At 31.3% G+C, this 17,140-nt stretch overlaps 2 protein-coding genes and 1 pseudogene across 3 annotated transcripts; 1 reads left to right on the top strand and 2 right to left on the bottom strand.

Annotated features, from left to right (window-relative positions):
- The first annotated feature begins 300 nt into the window (after positions 1-300).
- LOC103839755 (polyubiquitin) lies at positions 301-1,859 on the top strand. The gene is made up of 2 exons (XM_018654778.2): positions 301-515; positions 774-1,859. The coding sequence occupies exon 2, from the start codon at positions 774-776 to the stop codon at positions 1,689-1,691; it is 918 nt and encodes a 305-aa protein (XP_018510294.1). The 5' UTR covers positions 301-515; the 3' UTR covers positions 1,692-1,859.
- On the bottom strand, positions 1,478-4,244 carry LOC117128333 (annotated as a pseudogene). The gene has a single exon (XR_004451625.1). The product of XR_004451625.1 is annotated as a transcription initiation factor TFIID subunit 11-like (transcript).
- Positions 4,245-4,603: 359 nt separating this feature from the next.
- On the bottom strand, positions 4,604-5,737 carry LOC103839754. The gene has a single exon (XM_009116243.3). The coding sequence runs from the start codon at positions 5,735-5,737 to the stop codon at positions 4,604-4,606; it is 1,134 nt and encodes a 377-aa protein (XP_009114491.2).
- Between the last annotated feature and the right edge of the window lie 11,403 nt (positions 5,738-17,140).

Here is a 17,140-nt window from a genome sequence, read left to right as displayed (position 1 = left end):
AAAAAGGAAAAATAAAGAAAAGAAAGATAATTGGCACGGTTCAATTATTGGCATTTTTAGCTCCACCGTTGATTTAAAATAAAAGAAAGATAATAATAGCATCGATCTTAACGATCCGTTAAATGACAACGTCGGCTTCTGTTACGGCCCGTTAAAAACTGTGGTTGTTGTGGAGTTAGTAAAGAAACGGCGTTAAAATAGTAAGCAGCCAACAAACGAGTCGTGCGTGGGTTATCAACTCAAATATACTTTTCCTAAACCTAAAATCAAGGCAAAGAAAAGAAAAGATTATCTTTCCATTAAAAGGTTGCGTGTAGCTAACGCTCAATACGCGTCATTTTAATACGTGCCAAACTCTTATTCGCTATTGCTTCACAGCCATAGCTTTCTCGTGACCGAGTCTTCCTCATCCTCTTTGTATAAATCAAACCCTAAACACCTCTTCTCCTTCCCAAATCTATAAACCAATCATTCTCAATTCTATAGCTCTCTCTCTCTCGAATTACGAATCAAAGGTTAGATTCGTGTTTCTTCTTCTTCCGATTAGCTGTTTCGTTCGATCGCAATTGCTCATCTGTTATTTGGATTTGATTCGGTTATAGAATTCAATTTGTTGAGATTAGCCGATAGATCTCGTCGTGATTTTGATTATTAGGGTTGGTTGTGTTCGATTCTTTCAGTTATGTGATTGATTCCTTCTTTGCGATCTCTTTGTTGTTTTCGCAATTGATATGAGTTAAAGAGTATTGATCTTTGGCTATTGTGAATAACAGATGCAGATCTTCGTTAAGACTCTCACAGGAAAGACCATCACCCTTGAGGTGGAAAGCTCCGACACCATCGACAACGTCAAGGCCAAGATTCAGGACAAGGAGGGAATCCCACCGGATCAGCAAAGGCTTATCTTCGCCGGGAAGCAACTCGAGGATGGACGTACTCTCGCTGACTACAACATCCAGAAGGAGTCGACCCTTCATCTCGTCCTCAGGCTCCGTGGAGGTATGCAGATCTTTGTTAAGACTCTCACCGGAAAGACGATCACGCTCGAGGTGGAGAGCTCCGACACCATCGACAACGTTAAAGCTAAGATCCAAGACAAGGAGGGTATTCCTCCCGACCAGCAGCGTTTGATCTTTGCTGGTAAGCAGCTCGAGGACGGCAGAACCCTCGCTGATTACAATATCCAGAAGGAGTCTACTCTCCACTTGGTCTTGCGTCTGCGTGGAGGTATGCAGATCTTTGTCAAGACTCTTACCGGTAAGACCATTACTCTAGAGGTGGAGAGTTCCGACACCATTGACAACGTTAAGGCTAAGATCCAGGACAAGGAAGGCATTCCTCCAGACCAGCAGAGGTTGATCTTTGCCGGCAAGCAGCTCGAGGATGGTCGTACCTTGGCTGACTACAACATTCAGAAGGAGTCGACTCTTCATTTGGTGTTACGTCTGCGTGGTGGCATGCAGATCTTTGTGAAGACTCTTACCGGAAAGACCATCACACTTGAGGTGGAGAGCTCGGACACCATTGATAACGTCAAGGCCAAAATCCAAGACAAGGAAGGGATCCCTCCAGACCAGCAGCGTCTCATCTTCGCTGGCAAGCAGCTTGAGGATGGTCGCACCCTTGCCGACTACAACATTCAGAAGGAGTCTACCCTTCACTTGGTGTTGCGTCTCCGTGGTGGCTTTTAAGTCTTTGTCCTCTGTCGTATCATGAAACAACAATGTCTGCGTTTTTAGTTCCGCTATCTTTAAAACTTATCATGGTTGGTTTGTGTGTCTGAGGCGTTATAAAGCCTCGATTAAATAATTGATGACCTCTGTTTCCTATCTCTTTTAAGACCATTCGAATGTTTCCATGTCGACTCTATTCTTAAATGTTTGGTTACGTTGTAGATGCGGTGAAACTTGCTGTTTTGCTTAGCTGTTACTTCTGAAAGCATACGGTGATTGGGGGTGTTTGTAGCTTGAAGTTGTCTTCAGAGGTAGGTGAGGTTTTAGGGATATCCCACTCTGCACTTATTGGTCTTCTCTTCAAGGACCATTCAAGTGTACTATGGGTGCTTATATTCAATAGCTTAAGAAGTTTAGTAATTTGGAAGATTCGTCATTCCAAAAGATGTTATCAATGGTGTCTTAGGTCTCGTCTCAGGTCTTTAATACGCAAAATTAAAATTGGTGAATAACAGAGTTTGGTCGAATTTGCAGGTTAATGGCCGGGTCATAATTTTTGATCAACTGTTTTATATGGCTGTGGATTATTTCAGTAAAGAAAGAACTATCAAAGAATTCAGTGAGGTCTTGATTGAATGACGAAAGCAAAACCAAAACAATGTTAAACCGAGGACCAGGCCCAACAGATATGTGAATTAAATAAAGCTCAACTTCTACAAATTAATTCAATATAAGATTAATGCATATTATACAACAAAAAGATTCGCAAGTTTTACTATAAACTACATTTTGATTGGCACAGATGTTTATTTTTGTTTTTGTATATATTGATATTTATTTTACATAATCAATGGTTTATTTTGTTAATATTAATTGTATGACTTCTTAAATACAATAATTTAACTTATATATATTATTTAATAACTTTTATTTACAAGAAAAATATTTCTTTTTTTAATAAAGTTGATAAAGGTAAAACAAATACAAATTTAACTTATATATATATTATTTAATAACTTTTATTTACAAGAAAAATATTTTTTTTTTTAACCATAGACTACACATTTTACTTTGAAAAAATAAGAAAAATCAACAACTTAAAAAAAATAAGAGTATCAGTACATGAGTTAGAGCTACATCTTTTGTCTACAGCTCAGAGATAACAATAGAGGAATCACAACTGCGAACAAAATTTCGGCACCATCCGAACTGTTTTTGTATTTTAAACTCAGTTTTGGTAATTTGGCAAATTAATCAAAAGGATTTTATTACAAAATTGTTTAAAACTATATACAACATTCAATTAACAAAAAATAGAGCATTTTTTCAATATGATAATTCTGCAATATATTATATTCATATAACAAAACTAGTTGCAATATTGTTAAAGTAACTAACCGCGCGTAGCGCGGAAAATGACTTAGTTTTTGTAAAAATTAAATATTAGTTAGATTGTAACTTGTAGTCACCATAGAAAGAATACATCAAAAATGTGTGTGGAATAATAAGTGTCATAGAGTGATATAATAAAACTCAAAATGTGACTCATTGTATAATACTTTCATTTTTTCCTAGCTTCAAAATCAAAGTACTATTTTTTTTTTGTTTATATTAATAATAGAAAAAGTTCTACAAAGATACCACAACTAAATTTTAGAGAAAAATATTTTTACTTGTAAAACACACATATTTTTTTAGTTTATTTTCCTAATTATGCCAAATATTATTATTTTCTAATTTATTACTTAACTATAACTATTTTGTATTGTTTAAGCTTTATAGTGATACACTACTAATTTTAGTTTGTCCAATAAACAAATTATAGTTATATTGGATTTATAATACTGTTTTTTTCATATTATAAATGACTTTCAAAGCTTGGTATGAGTAAGAAAGAAAGCAGAGATGACTTTTAAAAGCAAGAGACGGCTCTTTACCTATAGTGTGTGTTTGTATGTCTTTTGTATATGATATTATACGAAGTACGAACTCTTTTGTGAAGTATAATAGAAAGCAAAACAACACACGTATATTACGGGTTTACCTTTATGATATAATATGATCGTCTTTCTGAAAGTCACTCTCTGACTTAGCGGAAAAGGCGTGTAACTGTTTTTTTTGTGGCAGTTTTCCTTGAAGCTTGAGCATACGATAGGATTCTCGGATGTGGCAAGGCCTGTTTCATTCCTTTTGACCATAACAAGTCTAGCAGTTTCCACGAGTTCGCCAACAGACATCTTTGCTATACCACTAACACGTTGTTGTTCATATTCTTAATCCCTGTGATACTCTCTAATAACTTCTTCATGTTTGATTTGTGAAGAGTAGATCTCCTAAAACATTCATATCGACTCATTTGATCCTCTGTGAATTGCGATATAATAGCATGCATTTTGGCTACCTTCTTCGCACGATCATTAGCTGGGGTTTTGGTGAGATCAACTTCCATATATATCCTCAGAGATCTTAAGTTTCTTCACCTGACGGAGAAGGCCAAACAGGTGAGTCTAGAGGAGATTCATCATGCTCCTCCTCAATGGCGGCTTCAAAAGGATCTTTGTAACGCTTCATTAAAACTACATTTATTTAACTAATATATGGAACCCTATATATATACTCTCATGTTTTGTGTAGTAAGACAAGTTGGCTTTCCGATGTGGGACAACTAATGCATAGTAAGCTCGCTAAACCATATTCACTCACTCAAATCTTCAAAGCTGTGGATCAAACTATCAGAAACAGAGATGCTCTGTGTCAAAAGGTAACAATGTGTATGTGTTTCCCCATAGATTGAATATAGAACTATACAGAACTAACCAGTCATCACCAGTTGTATAGATTTTAAAGAGAGAGAGAAAATGAAATAGAAACAGAATCTGAATGAATATGCGTAAAGAGATGTACACACTTGGAATCCTATCAAGTTCTTCCTAGAAACGTTGAAGATGACATGTAAGTGGTAATGGGAAGAGAAGGCGAATCCTGCAAATCACTTTACCTTGTTCCTTCTTCTTAACCAGCCTATACTCATCCATTACCCAAGTCACCTTAAGCTCGTTCACTTTATACTTCTCATCTGCCCAAAACTTGTAAACTGGTTCTGCTTCCCCCTTGACGCAGAACTTGAACAGCCTCTTGAACCCAAGAACCTTGTTTCGCTTCGAAGTGATCACTCTGTCTCGTCTCATGATCCTCCAGCAACCTCCATCGCATCCGTCTGTCCGACCAGAACTCTCTGTGCGGTTAACGAAGAAGTAGGGCCCCTCTTGTAGGTCGACGGAGCTCTGATCAGGATCCACGATCATCCACGGAGCTACACCGTACACTTGTTCGCTTGGGAGGAAATGGCTAGGCCAGTCGTTTCGAACATCCACACACATCTTCAGATGGTACGAGATGATCTCATCCCTTGGTGGATCCGGTACACAGAGATCCCACATCGGCATCAAGTGTTTTCGAGAAAAGGGTCTGATCCATTTAGGGAGAAACGAGAGATGCTTGGCGAGCAAGGTAGTAATCTCATGTTGGAGCAATTCCCTAATCGTGCAAATCACTTGATCTTGCTTCCATTTATCGACGAGCCTGTACTCTTCCATGACCCAGATGATCTCTTCTTCTTCTTCCTGTTCCTTTGATCGTTTCTTGTTGTTTTCACAGAACTTGAGAATCTTCTTGAACCCTAGAATCCTCCCGGTCTCCTCGCACTTGATCAGTTTATCACGGGCCATGATCCTCCAGCAACCAGAGACACTTCCATCGGTCTTACCGCAAGAATCTGTTCTGCGTTTGACGAAGATGGAGTAGTGATCAGAGTTCGGAGCACTGAAGGAACTCCATGGATTCAGGTTGTACACGTTTGCTTCTTCGTCTCGGAGAAAGTGGTGAGGCCATGATTTGCGGTTGTTGATCATCATCTTCAGATAGTACGAGACCATGATCTCGTCTTCTGGTTCGATTTGGTTTTCTTCTTGAGATAATATAGAGTAGTCGTCTCCCATGTCTTCTTGAGATATTATCGACTGATCTTCCATGTCTTCTTGAGATATTATCGACTGATCTTCCATGTCTTCTTCTTAGAAAAGTATGAAACTCGATTGAATATCAGAGATCTAGAGAGAAAAGCAAGAAGAACAAGAAGCAAAGCAGACTTTGTTTCTCTTGGGACGAAGAAGATGAAGAAGCAGAAGAGATGTGATATTTAGTTTTGTAGATGTGATTTATAGTTATAGTTGTTACCGACTTGACTACCGTTATCTCTCTCTCTCTCTCTCTCTCTCTCTCTCTCTCTCTCTTTTTTTGAATTGAAACCGTTATCTCTCTCATGAATACTTACAATAATTTTCTGTGAAATTGGTTTATTTTTTGTTTATATGAAAACTTGCTTTCCTTTTTTCTTGTTAAGGAACAAAAGTAATTTCGCATAGTGTATCTCATTTGGATTAGTTGATAACATTTCATTTGTTATTGTATGGATGATCTCAAAACTGAATATTAATATATGTTGGAGAGTTTGGATTTTTTTTAGCATAATCTAACAATACTAAAAGTTGGATATACTCCAGTTTGCATGGATATTATAGTATATATGAAAAAGTCGGAATAATAACGTTTTTAACAATCTAGATATTGATCCGAGGGAAACACTTAAATTATCAGAATTGAAGTCATCACTCTGGAATGAGGCACATGTAGTAAAGGATCCAACGAGGGGGCATCAGGTACCGACCACTTCCACTTTACTGACGACAGGACGATGGTGCTTCATAGATGTATCCTGGAAAGATAAGGATTTATTTTCAGGGCAAGGCTGGTATAGTACTTTACCGGGTTTCGATGGTTTATTAGGGACAAGGAATGTAAAGGCATGTCTCTCACCCCTTCATTCGGAGGTGGAGGCTTTAATTTGGGCAATGGAATGTATGAAGAATTTAAGACAAGTTCAGGTGACGTTTGCAAAAGATTGTTCTCAATTGGTGAAGATGGTTTCGGAACCAGAAGAATGACCAACACTTGAAAGTTATCTGGAAGACATTAAGCTTTTAAAATGAAGTTTCCTCAATTCAGATATCGTTCATGTACCACAGACGAAGAACCTTCGGGCGGATAGCTTAGCACGCAGTGCTAGAAAACAACCGTCTTTCGTTGTTCACATGGATGCGTAGTTACCGATTTGGTTTCAGAGTCATTATGAGTCTGTAAATGATTATGCTGTAAAAAAACATATACTCAAATTCTAGCTACGCCATATAGGATTAATAATTCAAACCAATAGAAAAGAGCCAGCTGGCCCATCTAACTTAAGCATCCTTCTTTCTTCAGTTTTTGTCGCCGTAGTGCTTACAGCTTCTTGCTTTTCCACTTTCTCCATTTTCGTCGCCTTTCAGCTTCTTTTTCAGATTTAAATCGCTATCCAACTTCTCCTCCTCCCACTGAATACATCTATTATTGCATTCATGATTCATCAAATCAAAGACAACAACTCCACGAATTACTATTCGACTTTTCCTTTCCACCATATATATACACGCCAATGTCGCCACTCCCTAATACTGCTCAAATCATTTAAGAGTTGGAGTATGAACTGGAGGGGAGCATAAATGTCTGTCCATTGCTAGGTACTACTTCTGCAGTCCCAACTATTTTATGTTTTATGTCAAAGAAACAATTTGCATTAGGATCTCTAACTAATGAGTTTCAACCTGTCCATATCGGACTTTCCGAACATCTGAAACCTTTTATCTTATTTTCTCAGATCATGGGCCGAGGAGGAAGGAAAGAGAGCTACCGAATATACCGATCCGCTTTGAAAGTCAGGTTTCCATGTCAGTCCTGACTTTGTGGCCTTTTCTCATCCGACAGAAGAACACTAAGTAAAATTTAGTTTAAGAAGCCTTCTATTTGATTGAAATCTGACTCTTCTTATTCGGTGTTTCCCAATTTGTTTATATCACAGTGCTGCAACTGTAATTAACATCTCAAGCAACATAATATTACCCAATCAGATGATATGGAATTACTGTTTTTCCTTTCAGAGCACGAGAATAGCAAAAGATTCTTTTTTAATTTCTGGAAGCTGCTCCCTACTCCACGTTCGTTGTCCCTAACTCTCCTCTCTATTATGCCGCCGGCCAAGGCCGCCACGAGGTAAACCAGTTTGTAAGATCTCAGAGATTCCAACAAGTTCTGACCTTTATGGTAATGCTGAATTGATAATGATGATCTTAATAAAGCTTTTGTTGTTTATATTCATAAATAGTTATATCTGCTGGTGGAATCAGGAGTTGATATCATCAATCTCTGGAACTACCGCGGAAAGGTAATAGCTCTCTTGGTACTTGACATTTTCTTATCGATCATCAAATTGTAATGTGAATACAAGCGGTTCTGGAAACAGACGGCTTTGATGCAAGCTTGCCAACATGGTCATTGGGAGGTCGGTTGATTATCATTCATTTTGGTGCTAATGTAAGCTTTGGATAAACTTTTATTCTCACAGATTGACATAGTGATTTTGTTTGATTGATTATTGGGGTTGATATAATCACATACCATCTATTCTATTAAAACAGCAACATGACCAATTGATGCAAGGTTATGTCCACTTATTTATTTTCTTTATTTAAAGATAAAACAAAATGTATATATCACTTTTACAGTAACCGTTTGCTCTTAATTAACCATTTTCTCCTATTACAATATGATGTTTGATCGTGGACATATTAGGTGTTTAGTGGCTGACATACTTTCATTGATAATTTCTAATATAACCACCTGTTCATATAACTTTAATATAACTGTCCTATTAATAACTAAACATATGTCTACTGTCAGTCTGTCATATATACACTTCGTTTTTCATATATTTATTGACTACTACCCTAATGTGACTGTTTGTTATCAATATGCAGTTATAATCGTTCAATATTAGAGCGGGTGGGATTACATTTATTATTTAAGATAGTCAAGTCAATATTGTTTCTATATATAATCCATTAGCTATTAGCCTATTACATCTTCATGTATCAAACAACGAAGTGTATATATGTTTGATAAAGAGTTACTTAACAGCTATTCTATTAAAACATGAACATAACCTATTGACATATGTATGATCTAACTATTTTAATATAATTACTAAAAAAAATATTAATCATGTAAGAAAAATATTTTGGAAAGAAAAACATAAATATGATTAAAACACAAATATACAAATTAAATTTCTAAAAAATTGCAAAACAAAAAATATACCCGCCCTTTTAAGGGCGGGTTAGAATCTAGTATTAGCTTAAATAGTAGTACTGCTCTGTATCTTGCGGCTCAAAATGGTCATCCTCGGTGTGGCAGGATATTGCTTTCCGAGTATATAATAAGTGTCCCCGATTGCTGGAGCTTGTTGAAGAGTAACTAATCCTCAGTTGCTGGATTTGATAGAATGTTTAATAGTGTTTTGAAATAGTTAAGGCTTATGGCTTCAGTTGACACGATTAGCTGAAGATATCTTTCAAATGTATGCAGTGTTCTCCATGAGGTGATAAACAGAGCATCAGATGGAGGAATAACACCTCTTCATGTGGTGGCTCTGTAGGGAGCTTTTGTTGCTCATGTCACTGTGGAAGATGGAACCACCATAGATCTTATAGGTATAATCATATTATCTGATTGATTCTGAGATTTTTAAGGGATATATTGGAGGTATACTATGTTTTTTCCTCAAATCTTTCTCTGTTTAGTAACTGTATACACACTACTATGTTTGTCATACAAATTTAGATCCTGAGACAAAGGCATGGTTAGAGCAACACAAACATTTTGTGTGATCACCACCTCCACCAAGCGCATGCATATGAGATTATGACTGTGAACAACAGTACAGCACGGTTGGCCTCCAAAATAAGTTACAGGGAAAAGTTTTTTTGTGTTGGTCTTGGTTCTCTCACTCACTCACGCAGCACATAAAAATTAATTTGTATATAAACAATTGAAATGTTTGGTGAGCCACTATTCTACTTTATATCGATGTGTACGGTTGAAATGTTTTGACTGCATGTCAATTTGTGTTGTTATAAATAAAGTGGATCAAATATGTTACCATTAAAAATTAAGTCAATCAATGTTTACTTAAATAGTAAAAAAAACAAAAAGAGATATCTTCTCTACTACAAGAGAAGTACCATTTTTATCTACTGCAAAATAGTCATATTAGAAGTCTAGGTCCACATATTCAAATAATTTTTTATTCTTTACATTAGTCTATTTAATGTATAACATTTCTAAATAATTATAAGGATATTAATAACAAATTAATTTTAACTATAAATTTAAATTTTAGTTTTAGGAATAACAAAATCTGTTGAGAAAAAATCTAACAAAATCTTTTTAAAAATTTAAATTTTCTTTTAATTAATACACTGATTAATTTCGCAATTAGTAGTATAATATTATTATAAATTAACTTTAATTAATTTTTTATTATAAACAAAATAATGAAATTATATGCTAATTTTATAAATTTTATAAGTATATTCTACATTATATTAAAATAGAATTAATTAATGAATTACATATTAAAATTATGTTTATTGTGCAAACATATTAAAATTATGTTGAATTCGTAAACCAATATATTTTAAAAAATACTTTCATTAAGATAAATAAATAAAATTTTATTCATCGTTTAAAGTGACTAAAATATCATTCACCTTTTAAAATGATTAATATCATAAATTAAGTAATAATTTTTACAAAAAATAAAATTGTTAACATATGTTAAATTTTAATATTTAGAACTATATATCATCTATTAAGTTATTTTTAAAATGACAACAATATATTGTCAGAAATTATTTTACACAAAATAATATAAAATTATATATTTATAAATGAAATGTTATCCGCACGGGTATGTAGTAATTTTTTAATGTTTATTAATTTTATATAATAAATTACTGTATATTAAAAAGTTTAAGATAAGTTAAATTTTTATACATGTATTATATAGTTTACTAATATTAGCCCGTTCTACCAACATATTATATTTTTAGCATAAATATTTTATATTTATGAAAATAAAATATGTTAACTTATCAATTTAAAATAATTTTAACATATTTTGTTCAACATAACATTTTTATTTTAAAATGATAGATATTATTATAAAATTGATAAAATAGGATATAATTTTATTCTTTTAGTAACATTTCATTACTAATTACGAAATTAGTTGAAAATATTTATATTCAATTTATGACAATTAAGATCTTATTATAATCTTTTTCGAGAGATTTGTTAGAATTTGTTTTTTAAAATTAAAAGATATTATGATTAAAGTAGTTAAAAATATTATCTATATTAGCATTAGTGATATACATTTAATATAAAATTTAAATGATGGTCCAATAAAAATATCACTAATCAAAAAATCATGATTTTTATTTTATTAGAAAACAAATTTGAAAAAATAAAAATAAAAATAAATATTTATTTCTAACAAAATCTTTAAAAATTATTAGTAAATGTATTTGTGAAATTAATTAATTTCATTTTATTTAAATTTCGTTTATAAACCAAAACTATATTCAATTTTAATTTCTAATTATATTTTATGATAATTTAAATTAAAACTAACTAATTTTTGAAAGTAAATTTAAAAAGATTCTAAGAAGATTTAAAAAGATTTTGTTAGAACATTTTAAATATATTCATTTGTATTTCAAATAAAAAGATAAATATATTAAGAGATATAATAATGAATTTATGTTAAATATGATATTTTCTAGGAATGGTCCAAACTAAAAAAATCACACATGAAAAGAAGTCATGACTTCTGTTTTAATATATAAGATATTCATAAATTATGTAATAATTTTTACAAAAAATAAAATTGTTAACATATGTTAAATTTTAATATTTAGAACTGCATATCATCTATTTAGTTATTTTTAAAATGATAGCAATATATTATCATAAATTATATACAAAATAATATAAAATTTTATATTTATAAATAAAATGTTATCCGCACGGGTGTACGGATTAAAATCTAGTTACACTTAAAGCTTAAACTAAGTTAATACAACAAAATAAATAGAATATGAACAAAATGAAATTATATCCCAACTATTCACACGGTATTTGAATTTGAATTATTTTATAGATTTACATCTTACTAGGTGACCGGCCCGCACCCTGTGCGGGCATAAGAACATGATTGGTCCGCACCATGTGTTTTCTCTCGGTCCGTACCTCACGAGAGGGAACACAGTAACGTCAGTATGAAGAAGCAGATATTGTGTGTATGTATAATTGCAATGTCATAAAATATTTTGTGTGTTTACGAAAATACTTTCATTCAAAAAATGGAATAAATAATGTATAGTTTTAGAAGTAACAGATTTTATATTATCATTAATTAGAATTGCATTGTATATATTTCGTAATTCTTTATTTTAGGTGAATAATATTATTTTTCTATAAATAATAAACAAACATTTATGTAGACATATTAAAAGAAAATATAATAAAAATCAAAATATTATCCATAAATAATATAAATTATGAAGTACATTTCTCGATAAAGAAAGCAAATTCAATTAGAAACATGCAAAAAATTAAATAAATTTTGTAAGCAATTTGACGGGTTAACATTATTTGATAAATTTATAAATTTCTAAATTTTATTGAACATGAAATAATATTAAATTGACATACCGTCATCGGTCTCCTAACTCATCACAACCCATCTGGCAAATACAAAAAATAAATAATTATAACAGTTTATATATTTTAAAATTTGTATTTGAAAAAAAGTAGATTAAAATTACGTACCGTGACTACGAAATATTCTGACAAATTTGTTTGTAGACAACATTCAATGTTTTTGTCTTCGGCTTCCCTTCTTTACCAGTTATTAGGATTTTTAATCCAGATCTCGACTTAACTCTTGAAAGTGCAACTTTGCCTTGCATTTTGTAAGCATTTTATAAATTATTTTAAAATTATGATAAATTTATTCTTTAAACAACGATAAATAATTTTAAAATAATAAGCATAAACATTTTTGGATTTTGTAATATTTAAAATAGTTATTATATAATTATATTCGAACACATTTCATCAAGTAGAGGATAAAACTATTATAATTATCTTATATAAAATTTTGTTCATTTTATTTTATAGGTTATAAATATTAAAAGTAATAAATAAAACATTATTAGTTTTTCAATAATTTCGAGAATAGTTTCCATAAATTGTTATTTGTAATATTCGTTAGATTATATGGCAAGTGATGTTAAACGTCAATAAGTTAAACAATTCTTCCATATTTGGAAAACATATATATATATAACAATGACAAATTAAATGGTAGAGTATGTAAACACCTGTTTTCTACCAGCGTGAGTTAGAACACCGTTATATTTAAGAATCATAAGGGCCTCTACAGGTCTTTATTCTTCGCCTTCATCATCCCACTTCAGCGGGTTCAGTTGAACCTTCATGTATATCCCTGAGAAATTTCCTCCCTGCGCCATTCCAAAAAGTTTTCTGCTATGAGAAAATGACCTCATGAATTAAATAAAAAATGCATAATGCTAGCTTACTTATAAGATAGTATATTCAACAAAATAAAATGATATATAAGATAGTATTACTAAATGATACTATGCAATATTTTTCCGGACAATATTCAACAAAGAGAGAGAAAGTAATAAAGAACCTCTTCAAGAACTGCTTTAACTTGGCGAAGCTTCTCAGCATGTTCAATCAAGGTTTTCTGGATCACTATCACTCTCACGACCTGGTCTACATATAAAAAAAAGGAAGACCATATTGTCGTTACCAGTATTCAACACATGGAAAAGATAGACCAGACATGCTTTTTGGAGACAAAACACAAAGAGTTGAGTTCAGGGTTCTAAAAATGAGGAGCCTTTGCGTCTAAACACATTTTTCTTAGCACACAAGCAGCATTGTCGTAATACATTAATAGTATGAGAGGAGAGATTTGTGAATAATACTTTAAAGAATGAAAAGAGAATGTTTGTATTTTAAGACCTTGGGTGTCTCCTATATATATACAGTCGATTTATTCTCATATTAATGATTTTAATATTTTGCAATATAAATAATAAAATCGTTTAAAGAAAGATATTAAATGTGTATTGTCAAAAAATGATTTGCATACGATATGATTTTAACTTGCGCAAGTAATTCATATTAGAAAGGTAATTTATTAAAAACAAACAACCTAATTAGAAACATTAAAATATTTTGTAAGCAATATAATAAATATGATATCAACATGCGCAAGTTTACCGTTTGAATAATAAATAAAGTTTTTAATATTTGTCTTAATTCTAAATCTTGCCCAAGAGTAAACTAAATCGATAAAATTTAATGATTTCAACTTGCGCAAGTAATCCATATTGTGAATAAGTGATTTGCATATTTAATGATTTCAACTTGCGCAAGTAATCTATATTAGAAAGGTAAGTTATTAAAAACAAATTTTGTCAATAAGTTATTTGCATATTTAATGATTTCAACTTAAACGATATTAAATGTGTATTGTCAAAAAATGATTTGCATATGATATGATTTTAACTTGCGCAAGTAATTCATATTAGAAAGGTAAGTTATTAAAAACAAACAACCTAATTAGAAACATTAAAATATTTTGTAAGCAATATAATAAATATGATATCAACATGCGCAAGTTTACCGTTTGAATAATAAGGAAAATTTTTAATATTTGTCTTAATTCTAAATCTTGCCCAATGGTAAACTAAATCGATAAAATTTAATGATTTCAACTTGTGCAAGTAATCCATATTGTGAATAACTGATTTGCATATTTAATGATTTCAACTTGCGCAAGTAATCTATATTAGAAAGGTAAGTTATTAAAAACAAATTTTGTCAATAAGATATTTGCATATTTAATGATTTCAACTTGTGCAAGTAATCCATATTAGAAAGGTAAGTTATTAAAAATAAACAACCTAATTAGTAGGGATGGACACTTTACCCGATATCCGAAGTGGCACCCGAACCCGATCCGAAAAACCCGAACTGAAATCCGAATCGAAGTAGCAAAATACCCGAACAGGTATTGAATAAGGAGAGATTGGATACCCGAACCCGAACGGATAATACCCGAACCCGAATGGATATCCGAAGATAACCGAACATATGTATAATTAACCTTATATTTTTAGTTTACATCTCTCATTTTATATAAAATATTTATATTGATACTACACATACTTTAAGTTCATATGATATACATACAATTACGAAAAAATGATTTGCTACTCACTTAAAATGCATGTCAAGTTTTTTATTTAAAAAATTAACAAAAAGTTACATCCGAAATTTAAAAAAAATAACTAAATTAATGCCTTTTTAGTTTTAAAATGTTATCTCCAAATCTATTAACTATTCAATCGATTAAAAATAAAAAATTAATTAACTGAAAGTTATATTTTTAAATATAAGAAACTTGAGAAATGAAAATTTTAATTTTTTTTTTAAAATCTAAATATCCGAACCAGATCCAAAATAACCGAATCCGAACTAAAAATACCCGAACCCGTCCCGAAGTACAGAAATACCCGAACGGGTTCTACACCTCTATACCGAAATACCCGAAAATCCGAAATACCCGATCCGAACCCGAACGGGTACCCAAGGCTAAACTAAATCGATAATTATTATCCCCTAGCTATATATGGGCTTAACGAAATTGACAATAGTTTTGGGGTTGTCTACATAAGTGATTGATTAAAATAAATGAAAAAGAAAAATTCAAAAAAACCAGCCAATAGGATTATAACGTTTTTCCTGAGAAGCTCTATATGAGTGTCACCTCAGCAGAAATCACTAAAGTGACTTCTCTTTTAATGTATAGGGGGATATTGCTACCATATTCGTCCGTCCTTCTAATACGAGACGAATAAAAACTGTATTCATACAATTACTTAGCACTAAAGCCCTCCGAAAAAATAACCATGCTACTCGCAATCATCAATCACATAATATATAGAAGTTAAAACCCCATTTTAACTAGGAAAAATTGTTTTTTTAGGCCAAAAAAATGGTAACTATGTCCCATTATGGTAATTCCTATTTTGTACCACTTTTGTCTCTAATGCCCTTTACTATTTTCGAAAATAAATCAAATAAATAGTTTTACAAACTAAAAAAAATTAGAAAAATAGTAACTACTAATGAAATACCCATATGAACTTAATGACATTTTATTCGAGTTCTAAAAATATTTAAACCATAATTTCAAATTAAGTTCTACATAAAGTAGAAATGACATTTTATGAAGTAGACAATGAAATCTATTTTTTATTGAATCTACTATGTTTAGAATATGTGATCTACATAAATAATAGTACCCTAAAAATATTGAGAATACGCATTCTGCGCTTAACCTATTGCTCTAAAACTTGTAGAAATCAAAATCTACACATTACTATAAATCTAAAAACTTGTAGAAAACAAGTTCTACAGATTTACTGTAAATCTAAAACCTGTAGAAATCAAAATCTACACATTACTATAAATCTAAAAAACTGTAGAAACAAAGTTCTACAGATTTACTGCATTCTATGGATAAGAATAATCAGTTCCGAAAATATGGAAAGAAAATATTTGGAAATATTTAGTTTTCATATATGAAAAAATAATTTTTTCAGAAGAAAAAAAATTGTGGGACATAAAGTGTATGTTTAGTTTTTCTTTTAATTTGAGGATTTTAATTTTTTTTTCTTTTATTTTAACTACTTTAATTATTTTTTATATTTTAATATTTACAATTTTTTTTGATAATTGTAATTTCAAATTTATAATTGAATTTGAGGGCATTATTCCCATTTTGAAAATAATTAGTCGAGTAGGACATAAAGTATATAAGATTAGTCTAATGAGACATAGTTACCATTTTTTGGCCTAAAAAATAATTTTCTCTTTTAATTATATAAAACATCCTACAAAACTAATGCAAAAGAATGGAGAAAAATAAGTGTGCTAATAACACCATCAAGATTATTTACTTCCATAGTACCATTGATCTGATTGAACTTTAAAAGGAAAATTGCAATATAAAAGTGATTTATGAATGCCAGTTTCAAAAAAAAAAATTGTAATATAAAAAAAGTTCTACACCACAATGGATAAGAGTAAGACGAATACAACAAAGAAGAAGACCAAACTACATTCCCCCATATTTTTTGCGTTTCTCATTTTCTTCATTTTAAAACTATAACATTTAATGATAACACAAATTGTACGCTGAAGGGAAAATAGAATTCTATTTTGCAAACTTACAACAAACAAAACCAGGAAGTTTTCGTCACTATTCTGACAAAATTTGTAAGAAAAAAAAATATCCAGAATATTTTTAGAAATTTAATACAAAATCAAAAACACATTTGAAAAGTATTTTTTAGTGTAGCCGATAC

The sequence above is a fragment of the Brassica rapa genome, chromosome A09 (assembly GCF_000309985.2).
Source record: "Brassica rapa cultivar Chiifu-401-42 chromosome A09, CAAS_Brap_v3.01, whole genome shotgun sequence".
In the NCBI taxonomy this organism is placed as follows: Eukaryota; Viridiplantae; Streptophyta; class Magnoliopsida; order Brassicales; family Brassicaceae; genus Brassica; species Brassica rapa.
The sequence above is the reverse complement of the archived record's forward strand: the minus strand, read 5'-3'. Positions and strand labels throughout refer to the sequence as shown.